General features: G+C 34.8%; 1 protein-coding gene across 1 annotated transcript; it reads left to right on the top strand.

The window, feature by feature from the left end:
• The first annotated feature begins 2,325 nt into the window (after positions 1 to 2,325).
• Positions 2,326 to 11,737, top strand: LOC116521563 (vomeronasal type-2 receptor 26-like). The gene is made up of 6 exons (XM_032236221.1): positions 2,326 to 2,528; positions 2,858 to 3,149; positions 4,064 to 4,927; positions 5,607 to 5,828; positions 6,313 to 6,439; positions 10,824 to 11,737. The coding sequence occupies exons 1-6, from the start codon at positions 2,326 to 2,328 to the stop codon at positions 11,735 to 11,737; spliced, it is 2,622 nt and encodes an 873-aa protein (XP_032092112.1).
• Positions 11,738 to 13,463: the final 1,726 nt, after the last annotated feature.

Genomic DNA, 13,463 nt, shown 5'->3' with positions numbered 1-13,463 from the left:
TAAGGTTTGTGTGTGTGTGGAGCAGGGATGGGTTCCTGTCAGTTCTAACCTCTTCTATAGAAGAGGTTCCACAAATCTACAGTGCCTTTTAGAACCGGTTCCAGCTCCCTCCCCCCATCCCTCCGCACATCATCAAGATGAAGAGCAAGAGGAGGAATTCTGGGAGTTGAAATCCACAAGTCTTAAAGCTGTCAAGTTTGAACAACCCTGGTTTTTTTTCCTAAAGGGTTAGGGGTACAAGGGTCTTGTAACTTGACAACTTTAACACTTGCGTATTTCAAATGCCAGTGTTTCTGAGCCAACATTTTGGTTGCTAAGCAAGAGAGTTGTTAAGTGAGTTTCACCAAATTTTACAAGTTGGCCATGGCCACCCAGTCACATTGCTGGAAAGCCATTCCCACCTGGTCACATGGCCGGAAAGCCACTCCCACAAAGCAGGCCACACTCACAGAAGAGGTTCTAAAATTTTTTGAAACCCACCACTAGTGTGGAGCCACCAGAAAAGAGCCACTTTTCTGCTGCGTTATGATTGTTTTTTTATTTTTTAAATACAAATAACACGAACATAGTACCTATATCTGAATACAAAAAAAGAAAGAAAAAGGAAAAAAAAATACATATTACAGTGCACCCTCACCTCCCTGGAGACCGGTTTTCCCCCTTATATTTCTTCATCTATAACAACTAAAATATATGCAATATATTCCAATTGTGTCCTTATCCCCTCCAAAACAACCTGTATTCTTGAGTGGGTTTATTCCTTTTGCCTTCCAGCAACACTGATTTTATAAAATCCCCCCATATTTCATTATAATTATTTGCTTTGTTCATCCCTTTTTTAAATTTTAATTTTAAATTTTAATTTTAAATTTAGTTTCTGTTGTTAATTTATCATATTCAAAATTTCTTTATACCACTCATTTCTTTGAATATTCCAATTTTGTCCCCAATATTTAGCTATCACTAATCTAGCTGCCATTTTCAAATTTACAATCAATTCCTTTTTTGTTTCATTTATATTCCATTTTTCCACCAGCAACAGTAATACAATTCTTGGTGACTTGTCTAAATTTACATTCAAAAGTGCTGTGTTATGATTGCAAATTGACTCTAACCTATAGGAAAATTGAGTTTTATTTATGCTATTGTGGATGTATTCAAGTAGACAGTTTTTCATCTATTACGCACTGCAAACTATGTTAGAAGGATACCTGGATTTTCTATTTGACAAATGTTCACAACTTATTTTGCTCTGCTAACTCCTGGAAAATCTTAACAAATAAGTACTGCATTGGAAGAGTTAATATACCATATGGCTTCTGCTCATTTACCAGAGAAAGTATGTGTATTTGCAATCCAGTGGCCAAAATGAGTTGATATTTCTATTTGTTGTCATTCAGCATTTAAGCATTTTATGAACTGTATACTGCAGCATCAGGAAACTTATTTTGGCAAGTCAAGTTTTGGCATACCAGTAGAAACATCAATGACAAGAGTACATATGGGTTTGGAGCATCTTGGAGAATTTGGAAGGGTGATGGAGAAAATAATAAGAAAAATTGTGCTGATTCCATCAATATATTCTTGTGGAAGGAAGATAGTCTAAAAATAAAGGCTTTCAGTCTGTTAAGGCACATTTGTTCACTGAAAATGAACTAGCATTACACTAGGATACCACAGGGGGAAAAAAGTACAAAGTCTATTAAAACAATTCCTCTTAGAGTTTCTACGCATTGAAATGTCAATATTTTGGTATTTGGAAACCATTCTGAAAAGCAGGTTAACTCTAGGATGATATGCATAAAGTGTCAGTTATGCATCAAAGTCTTCATATTTGGGGTTATCTTTTTTTCTACAGCCCATTATTGGGATGGGGGTAGGGATATATTTATTACTGAAGAAGATAGAAAACAAATCCCTTCAGTTATGATAAATATGTTGATTTTTTAAGATATTCTACATGGAAAATTATTCCCATTCTTGCAATTAGTATAATATCTATAATTAAATTAGCTGATTATGAAATTGCAGTTTGTTTTCAAAGATAAACTCTTGAACACAGTCAGTGAAATATTGGATAAATTTAACCTTAGCATTAAAGGAAGGGATGGGGATATCTGTTTGTCAATATGACCTGAATATTCAATATTTGGAGTTTTAGATTGGCCAGAAGACTGTTAATCATTTACTATTGGAATAACAGTAATTAAAATTCATTCTGCTTGTATGCTGCTGAATCAGTGGAGATTCTAATGGCTGCTTTGTAGATAAAAGAATATGCAGAGAGAATATTTTTCCACTGACTTCAAAATGTTGGTAGGAGCGATGCTTCTGTTAACTCTGCTTCCATACACAGCATATGAAGCTCTTACAGCAAAATGTAATGTCCAGTATCCAGAACACCCACTTCACAGCTATCATCAATCTGGAGATCTCATTATTGGTGGTATCGCATCTCATGGTATCTTCCTCTCCTATGCCAAAGATTTCATAAAGGAACCTCCACCAGCTACGCCTGAGGAACTTACGTAAGAAATTCACTTTAGTCTGTATGTGCATTTATGTTAATTAGAATGCCAGATGATGTTATAGGAAATTGAAGAAACTTTAGAAATTAGGCAGACAATTTCTATTGTCCATAAGTAAGGTGTGGAATTTTTTAAAGATATTATTCTGTATGATTATTGGAACTATCATGTAACATGACAATATAAGAATTTGAGTATATGAATGTTACATTATATTTAACATCACACACTCCAAAGTAATATACATCTTCTATAAGCTACAATAATAAATGTAATAAGTGCTGCAAAATGTTTCAGAACTATAAAACATTATCTGACACTCATTCTAGAATACTTCCCAAGAATTACCAACACATCCTGGCCTTGGCCTTTGCAGTAAAGCAGATTAATGAAAACCCTCAGATTTTACTGAATATCAGCTTGGGATTTCATATTTATGACAATTATTACAATGCAAAATGGACATACCATTCCACAATGCTGCTTATATATACACTTGAACAATTTTTCCCAAATTACAACTGTAACATGCAGAATAAGCTTCTTGCAGTGATTGGTGGACTGGATTCTCTTACTTCTCTTGATATGGCAATTGTTCTGGATACCTATAAGATTCCTCAGGTAAAGTTTGCAAATGAAGTTTAACACTTCTTTTAACATTTCTTTGATTTGGTGGGTCTACTTTTGTTCTTTCAGTATCCTGGAATCAGCTTACACAATTAAGATATCCAAGGATAGTTGTAAAGTGTTTTAAACCTGGAACCATGGAGAAGGTGTGTTTCATCAATGGTTTTCTTTACATAGCAAACAATAATATTTAAATCCATATAAAAACACTAAGGCAGAAGACTGGCAGAATGCAGCCACGAACATTACCTAGAAGTCAGAAGACATAATGAAAACTCTTTAATTTCACAACATATAGCAGATTTAACCATAGGTTCAGTTGGGAAAATGTGATCATCCTAGGCCAAGCCATCAGGGAATTTCTAGAAGACTGGCACTTTGACAAATCAGCCATCAATACACACACCAATAAACAAGATCTATATTCTATGGTAAGAGACAATCAACCACCCAAAAAAGGGAACAAAAAACCACAAGCACCTTTCCACCAGCAATCAGCACCCATATCAGCATAGATTAACTCCAAGATTACCATCAGACCAACAATCAAGTAAACAATACCCCAATCAAGAAACTACCAAATAAGCAAACAGAAAACATCCCACCCAAAGAATCAATAAGACCATCACCCTTACCAACACTGACAGGGGAAGGCACTAGAATATAAACTGAGAACTAAACCCAACTCCTTACCAGCAAATGATGATGTTACTTTAGTTAGCATAATGGAACATCTTCAAGAAAACAAGCAAGATCTTGAAGGACCCTTCATTTCAACCCTGATTACAAATATTCTCCTTTATTGTTACTGAAAACTATCATCTTTATGAACCAATAAGAACAATGCAAATTAATGCAGGATGTGATATGGGTCCAATTGTAATTGTTCCTTTCATGGATGTCTTTAGCTCACCTATAGTTCCACTCCAGTGAAGAAAGACAAATCTCCTGGTCTTCCTTTCTACCAGATGGTTCCTAAGGAAGAGCTTCAATATGAAGGGATTCTGTCTCTACTTTTACACTTCAAATGGATATGGATTGGGGTGGTGGTTATAGATACTGACAATGGAGAGAGATTTGTACAAACAGTGATACCCATGTTTTCCCAGAAGGGCATTTGCTTTGCATTTGTACAGAAAATCCCTGTTATAACTTTTATTACTAATATCTCTGAAATACTGCATAAAGGGAAGATGATTTATGATATATTGACATGTAGTAAGGCTACAGTGATACTTGTTTATAGTGAATCTAATTCATTCGGATTTTTTAGAATACTCTCTTATCAATCAGAGGAAGATGTAGATAGTAAGCCTAGGAAACCCTTAGGAAAACTATGGATCATCACAGCCCAAATGGAGATTGCATCCTTTGTATTTCAAAGAGATTGGGATTTAGTCATGTTTCGTGGCTCTCTAGCTTTCATGTTTCATTCCAGGGATGTACCTGGATTTCATCAGTTTATAGAGAATCGAAACCCTTTCACTACAAAAGGAGATGGTTTTTTCAAAAACTTCTGGGAGCAGGTCTTTGGCTGTGTATTTCCAAGTACATTTGTGGATGAAATGGAGGAACCTTCTTGCACTGGAGATGAACAACCCAAGAACCTCTCTTCTACCATTTTTGAAATGAGCATGTCTGGCAATAGCTACACTGTCTACAATGCTGTTTTTGCTATAGCCCATGCTTTACATGCTATGCACATAGCTGGATTCAGACACAGGACAAAGATAGAGGGTCAACTGAAGCTACATAACCAACCAGTTTGGCAGGTAAATGTGCTTGTAATATTCTATAGTCCTAATTCCAGGTTCTCTTCACGGTCATACAGTTTCCTTTACATTACATAGTATAATGTAATTTAATTCAGTTGAAATGTCTCTGCTACAATGTATAAATTCATGAAAAATAATTACATCTCCAATCACTTTCAACACACTCTGAAACTCTGACATGGAACCTTACCATTTTAGCCACAGGTATACTTAAATGTCAGCCATCTATTAGTTCTCAGCCTAGTATTAAACACAACTGGCAATTAGTGCCCTTGTATAAATCTAAAACTGAAATGAAGGCAAACCAGGATTAGTTCTCAGTGGTCAGAGAACAAGAGTGGGGTTGCAATAAAAATGAGTCAGCATTTCAAACATAGATTTCCCCTACTGTTTTATGAGGAGGGATACTTATATGTATTTGTATGTGCTGCCAGTGGTATTTGATGGTATCTGTTTTGATTTTTTTTAAAAAGAGCAGAATCATTTTGCAAGATTTTCACAAACTGGAATTGCTAGGAGGGATGAATTAAGACAATTAACAGTATTAGCAAGAATAACAGAAAAAATAAAATAAGTGAATGAAACCAGCCATGGAATGTTTTATCTGCACATATATTTTGATTCACAGGATTTTCTACATTAATTGGTTTTCTCTCTCCTTTTTTTTTAATTTTAGCTCCATCCATTTTTGAGACAGGTCATGTTTAATAATAGCATTGGGGACAAAATCACCTTTGACCCAGATGGAATGTTAGTGGATGGGTTTGATATAATAAATTTTATTCTTTCCGAAAAACAGTCAAAAGTGAAAATTGGAAAGATAGGCCCTCAGTCTCCTGCACACCAAACATTCATAATTGAGGAAGATGCCATAAGATGGAACAGTAGGTTTAATCAGGTAGGTTTCAGGAACAGAACGTCTGGAAATTTCGAATCTGTATATGAATATTGAAATTGGTTGGTTAGTTGTTAAATTGGTTGTTAACCTGTTAAACCATCTGATTCCTGGTTGGGCAATATCTTGGGTAGGTTGTTGATATTGTGCAGGGCAGGTAACTTGATTTTGCTAATATTCAGACTTTCTTTTTTCTTCTTAAAGCTATTGGGATGTATAGCAGACCATTTTGCCTGTGAAAATGCCAGCCACATTTGTTGACAGCATTTATTTTCCGGACTATGGTCACTAAACCCTGAAGCCCAACATTTCCCAAAGCTTGTTACTTCGTTACAAAGCAAGAAAGCTTTTTTACTCTATTATTATGACAGTATGCTGAAAAAACTGTACATTTATGTAACCTTGCTAAAGAGAACAACCACAGCTCAGAATCACAGTACTAAAAAATGATTGCTTTCTTTTATGTTGATTTTGGTTCATAAATTAGACTACTCCTGTTTCCCTATGTACACCTAGCTGTACTCCAGGTTCTAGTAAGCAAGTAACAGAAGGGAGACCATTTTGCTGCTACTCTTGTATCTCATGTCCCGAAGGGAAAATTGCAGAAAAGGAGGGTAAGGATAATATTTTTTTTCAGTTGCATAGTTGTTTCCAAATCTTCATGAGCTGATGAATATCATTTTGTAAGACCTACTCGCAAATAGCTGTCAGTCATGAAAATATTTGGATACATTTTCTTCTGTTATTCACTTTTTCTTTGTTATTCAATCCATTTTCCCTAAGATCAAGGCCTATTTTAGTGATTCTTGCCTTCCTGGATTCTTGCCACATTACATGTACAAATATTTTACATTTAGCTTTGTTCCAATTGCTTCTAGTGAACAGTTTGGTTTTACTTTTCTAATCCTGGATATCTTTTCTATTTCAAAGAATTTTCTTGCGCTCAGCATTGGACTTTTTAATGGTCTCCCAATTTTTTAATGTTCTAATTTTTTTTATTTATAATTAGCATTCTATTTAAGTTTCAATTTCTCAGGTATGTTATAATTTCTTTTTCATTTTAAGTAAATATTCAATCAAATAAATGGATAAGTAACCATTTTAAACACTTTTTTTAATTTTGAAAGGGTGCAATCAGGTATTTTGATGGTTACGAATGGTTCTGATTTTAGAAAACTCATTCAGGACTGCTATTTTGTTGTTATTTGATTGCAAAACACATCTTTGGTTTGTAACAACTACCTGTTTAAAATATGCAGCATACTTAATGTGACTCCTTAGTGTTAGGTGCATTATATGCAGGGAGGTTAATAACCACTAACTTATAACAATGTTGGTTGCCAATTCCTGAATTTTGATTGCATGACCATGAGGTTGCTGCAAAGGTCATAAGTGCAAGAACTGGTTATAAGCCACTTTTTAAAAATTCCATTGCAACTTTGAATGGTTGCTTGTAAATTGAGGATTACCTGCATAACTAGAATTTGGATATCACAAATATCAGTTTATAACAAATAATAAGAATTTTCTACCCTTTGCCACCATCCAGTGGCCATTTATATTTTTTCAGTCCAGATATAGAAGCCAAAATTCCACAAATTACTATAAAGTAATTACAAACTGCCAACATTTTTAAATGTTAAAATTGTAATTTATTATGAGTTTTGCTGTTTGTATGCTAGGACTGTTGCATATAATCAAAGTATATAGATATGGTTTATCTTACCATGTCCCCATTGAGCTACAAGTATATACCCTAGCTCTCAGTCCACAGTTAGTCTCCACATCCTTCCATTTAAAGTTGATAGTTTCACATTTTCCTGAAATGTTTGGCATCAGGTTTTCTTTGGACTTTCTCATTTTCTCTGACCATCTGGTGGTATCAGATTGATAGTAGTCTTTGTTGGACATTGCTCCCTAATGGTTTATAGCCAATATATAAATTGTTTTTTTTTTAATGCCAAATATTTATTTTATTTCTTTAAAAAAAAACATAAATATTTCATCATTTGTCAATCGTTAAGACATTGAAATACAATTTTTGTGTGTGTGCCCCTCCCTCCCCCCCCACCCCCTCCTCCTCCCCCCCTGACTTCCCAGAACCCGTACACGGTATGGATTTTTAACTAACACAGTCTAAAATCTATTGAGAAAAAAGAAATAAAGAAATTAATGACATTCTACATTGACCTTAGCTTCTTCTTACTGAACTAACTTTTAACAGTTTAAATCATTTCTGATCTTAAGCATAGGCTAACTGGAATTTCTTGGTCCCGTATTTATTTTGTATATAGTCAATCCATTTTTTCCAGTCTCGTTTATATATCTCATTTGAATGATCTTTGAGATATGCCGATATTTTAGCCATCTCGGCTAAGTTTGTCACTTTCAATGTCCATTCTTGGATTGTAGGCAAGTCTTCCTTCTTCCAATATTGCGCCACCAACAGCCTTGCTGCAGTTATCAGGTGCAGAATCAAATTAGTCTCTACCACTGTAAAGTCAGTACATATACCTAGTAAAAATAACTGAGGAATAAACTTTATCCTTCTTTTAAAAACATTTTGCATGACCCACCATATTTTTATCCAGAATGCCTTAACCTTTTGGCAGGTCCACCATATATGATAATATGTAGCATCGAGAGAACCACACCTCCAACATTTAGGCTGTACATTCGGATACATAGAAGCCAACTTTTTAGGATCTAAATGCCATCTATAGAACATCTTGTAAAAATTTTCTCTCAGATTTTGAGCTTGTGTGAATTTCACATTTCTTACCCAGATTCTTTCCCATGTATCCAACATTATTGGTTCCTCAATATTTTGAGCCCATTTTATCATACAATCTTTAACTAATTCTGTTTCCGAATCCATCTGTATTAATACATTATATATCCTCTTTATATGCATTAAGCTTTGATCTCTTATTTGTTTAAACAGATTATCCTCAACTTGGATAAAACCAATTTTTTGATCTATTTTCCACCTAGCCTGTAATTGCCCATACTGGAACCATGTTTGAACTACCTTCTCCTCTTTTAATACCTCTAAAGATTTTAATTGTAATACCCCCCTTTCCGAGGTAAGAAGCTGTCTGTAAGTAATTCTGTCCTGTTTTTGTGCTGTATTCATATTTTCAATTGCGTGTCTAGGAATTGCCCACATGGGTATCTTGTCATTTAATTTATATTGGTATTTCTTCCAAACCCGCAATAAAGCATTTCTTAAAATATGACTTTTAAAATTCTTATCCAATTTTTTGTTGAATAACAGGTAAGCATGCCAACCAAATACCAGATCGTGTCCCTCAATATTCAATATTCTATCATTGGTTAAATGAGTCCAATCACTAATTACAGATAATGCCACTGCATCATAATATAGTTTTAAATTAGGTAGTTTCAATCCTCCTCTCTCACGTACATCTTGCATTATTTTCATCTTTACCCTCAGCTTCTTTCCTGCCCACACAAATTTGTTGATACCCTTCTGCCATTCTAAAAGGTTCGCATCTTTTTTAAGTATAGGTAACATTTGGAAAAGAAATAAAAATTTTGGTAAAATGTTCATTTTCACTGCCGCTATCCTACCCAGCAAAGATAAGTGCAATTTCTCCCATTTTTTCATCTCTGTCTGTATGCTATGCCAAAGTGGTTCATAATTATGCTTATATAATTTCCCATTTGAAGTTAAAATGTTAACTCCAAGATATTTGACTTTTTTAACTACCTCACATCCTAGCATCACTCCTAATTCTTCCTTTTGTTTAATATTCATATTTATAGCTAATATTTTGGTTTTTCCTAAATTTATTTTAAAGCCAGACACTTGACCATATTGATTAATCGTATTCATTAAAACCATACTGGATTCCTGCGGTTGTTCCAATATTATGACCAAATCATCCGCAAAAGCGCGGACTCTATATTCTTGCTGCCTAATCTTGATCCCTTTTAAACCATCCAAGCCCCGTATTTTATTCAACAATACTTCCAAAGTTATAATAAACAATAATGGGGACAAAGGACAGCCCTGTCTTGTACCTTTTCCAATTTGAAAAGTGTCTGTTAAAGTTCCATTGACTATGATTTGTGCTGTTTGCTGTTGGTATATTGCTTTAATTGACTGTAAAAAATTATCTCCTATCTGCATTTTTTGCAGTATCTTCAGCAGAAATTGCCAGTTAACTCGATCAAAGGCCTTCTCAGCATCCAAAAATATAAACGCAGCAGGGATCTGGTTGTTCTTTCCCAAATATTCTAATGCATTAATAATTAATCTGACATTACTTTTCATCTGTCTCCCTTGTATAAAACCTGTTTGGTCCGTATGTATCAATTGTTGAATAACCAACATTAACCTATTTGCTAATATTTTAGTAAAAATTTTATAATCTACATTCAGTAATGAAATAGGTCTATAATTTTTGGGTTGAGTAGTATCTTGATCTTCTTTGGGTATCAAAGATATAAACGCTGTCTTCCAAGATGGAGGGACTTTACCTTCCGTTTGAATCATATTAAATAATTCTCTAAGAGGTTCTACCATTTCTAACTGTAAGTTTTTATAGTAAACCGCTGTCAAGCCATCTGTACCTGCTGCTTTCCCTGACTTTAATTGCTTAATTACCTGCAGGATTTCCCCCGAGGTTATTGGTTGATTCAATTTTTGCCTGTGTTGTTCTCTAATTGAAGGTATTTTCTCTTTGTCTAAATATTTGTCTATGTCTAAACCATTAATTTTATCCCCTTTATACAGTTCTGTAAAAAATTCCCAGAAAGCCTTTTGAATCTCTTCCTGTTGAAACACCTCCTTCCCTCTGTAAATCAGTTTAGATATATTTCGAGTTTTCCTTTTTTTCCTAATCCTAATTGTTTTCTTCATTGCTGAATATGGAAGAGAGACTCATCAGTTATTCACTTATGTAAGAAATAACAAAGGTTATGAATATTTTTGCATAGTTTGAGACTTTGACTATATATTTTCTGTTTTAGATTTGAATGACTGCTACAGCTGTGCAGATGAAAAATATCCCAGCAAAAACCAGGATTCATGTATTCCCAAGGACATAAGTTTCTTGTCCTATAAAGACCCTTTGGGAATCAGTTTAGCCTGCTTTTCTCTTTTCTGTTCCATAATCACAGTTCTCATACTAAGGACATTTCTAATGCATCACAACACTCCCATTGTCAAGGCCAGCAACCGGGATCTTACCTACATGCTCCTGATCGCCCTCCTGCTCTGCTTTCTTTGTGCATTACTATTCATTGGTCAGCCAAGCAAGGTGACGTGTATTCTCCGACAAATTGGTTTCAGCATCATCTTCTCTGTGGCTATTTCTTGTGTGCTGGCGAAGACTTTGACTGTGGTCCTGGCTTTTATGGCAACTAAGCCAGGAAGTGGAATAAAAAAGTGGGTAGGAAAAAGACTGGGCTACACTTTTGTTTTATCTGGCTTCTTAATTCAAACTGGGGTTTGCACTCTGTGGCTGTTGATTTCTCCTCCAGCCCCAAATGCTGACCTGCACTCAGAAGCTGGAAAAATTGTCCTAGAATGTAAGGAAGGGTCCATGATTATGTTTTATTTTGCAAAGTGTTATATGGGCTTTTTGGCCACAATCAGTTTCATAGCTGCTTTCTTTGCCAGGAAATTACCAGATACCTTTAATGAAGCCAAGTTCATTACTTTCAGCATGTTGGTTTTCTGCAGTGTTTGGATATCCTTTGTTCCAACCTACCTGAGCACCAAGGGGAAGTTCACAGTGGCTGTGGAGATTTTCTCAATGTTAGCCTCAAGTGCTGGGCTTCTGGTCTGCATCTTTTTCCCCAAATGCTACATTATAGTTCTGAGACAGGAGCTGAATATCAGGCAGCTACAGAATAGAAATATTACTAATTCAATTAAATGAATTAAATGTAAACAATCCAATTATTTGGTATAGTGTTCAGCATAGAGAGGTTTGTGCATTTTACATCTGTGAAGCAAAATACTCTTTCCTAATAATGTTATTAAATACATCTTTTTAAAAATTCTTCTCCCTGTTGCCTATTGATTAAGAGTGTATTTAGAAGTCACTTTTAAAATGTAATTATCATATTTCCACTTTTTTCTTACTTTCAGACATTCATGTATGATGTATTATTTTTAAAGTAATACAGATTTCAATAGTCATAATATTGTTAACTCTAAAGATATTCTGATATTTTATCTACATTCAGTTTTATTTGTTGAAGTCCACACTTCTTAAAGTTGGCAAGTTTGAAAAACTCTGCTTTATATTTTGAGGGCCATACTGTTACATTACAGATAATTACCCAATCTTTATGATGGTTTTCCCCATGTCAGTTCTCTATAGCAGGGGAAGCACGCTCACCCCAGGTCCATGAAGGGAAAAAACATCATGATACATCATGTGACTGCAACATAATTGCAATTTGACACCCATGCTCTATAGGAACAAATGCAGGATGTCTTTCATAGGAATCTTCTGTTGGCAAATTACTGTAATTTCAAGTATAATTTACATTCAGCACACTCTCAGTGAAACACTTCGTCTAGATCATAGGAAGCACAAATATCTCAAATTAAACTAATTGTGCAGAGCAAATTTGAGTAAAAGGATACAAAGATCTATCTATCTATCTATCTATCTATCTATCTATCTATCTATCTATCTATCTATCTATCTATCTATCTATCTATCTATCATCCATCCATCCATCCATCCATCCATCCATCCATCCATAGAAAATGATTTTTGGATCAGTTTATGATCATTACTTACTGTTTTGTTTTAAAAAGAGAATGATCTTTGGCTGTTCCAGTCTTAACTTTTTAAAATATGTAACATCGGCAGAATGGAGATGGAAAGCAGGATACTAGATAATCTGATCACTGTTCTGCATCACGAAAGAAACAATTTTGTAGATGGGAATGGCATATCCAATGTCCTCCATAAGGGAACAAGGATGAAGAAAATTTTCTGGTTTTCTCAGGAAATTTTCTAGTTGATTGTGATCCTCTGACATATACTAGGTTGCTTTGGCCTCTTGCTGTGGATATTGAATGTAAGAGTCCTGTTCCTTGTACTTTATTCATGAGCAAATGCTAGATTTGAGGTAGAGATCCTGAAGGGAGACTTACTTCTATTTTTATAGAAGATGGGTTCTTTTGTTAGAAAGTTACCTATGCCATTTTCACTGGGAACAAAGACTGAAAGGTAAAATTAAGGATAGACTGATTATTTGTGATGGATGGATGGATGGATGGATGGATGGATGGATGGATGGATGGAAAGTTATTGTATGGCAAGTTGGTCAGTATTATGGTTTCAGAGAGAACTAAATAGACAAAATTCTTGCTTGAGGAAGTGTGCAGCTTTTATTATTTGTTCGTACTGGTAGTATTGACCCAAAACTTTTTTCTTTTGTAATTTCACTTTGAAGACCAGTTGGGAAATTACAACATTCTGAAGACAATTAGAAGCTGAGTTGGAATATGAGGGGGTAAGAGAAGTTGGTGGAAGAATTTTGTTTTGTCCTTTGCAATTTCTTTTAGAGGTACTTTAACTGAGTATGGAAGGTCATCTAAAAATAGGAAGGATTATTTCATTCTCTTGATGTTGGAATGGTGGT

Source organism: Thamnophis elegans, chromosome Z (genome assembly GCF_009769535.1).
Source record: "Thamnophis elegans isolate rThaEle1 chromosome Z, rThaEle1.pri, whole genome shotgun sequence".
In the NCBI taxonomy this organism is placed as follows: Eukaryota; Metazoa; Chordata; class Lepidosauria; order Squamata; family Colubridae; genus Thamnophis; species Thamnophis elegans.
This window is presented reverse-complemented; position numbering and strand designations above follow the sequence as displayed.

Bases quoted from the DNA above. Each gene is read 5' to 3' on its own strand.
- LOC116521563 (XM_032236221.1), top strand. From the start codon at position 2,326: ATGCTTCTGTTAACTCTGCTTCCATACACAGCATATGAAGCTCTTACA. The intron at 2,529-2,857 runs GTAAGAAATTCA...CACTCATTCTAG, and splicing joins GCTACGCCTGAGGAACTTAC to AATACTTCCCAAGAATTACC. The intron at 5,829-6,312 runs GTAGGTTTCAGG...TTCATAAATTAG, and splicing joins GGAACAGTAGGTTTAATCAG to ACTACTCCTGTTTCCCTATG.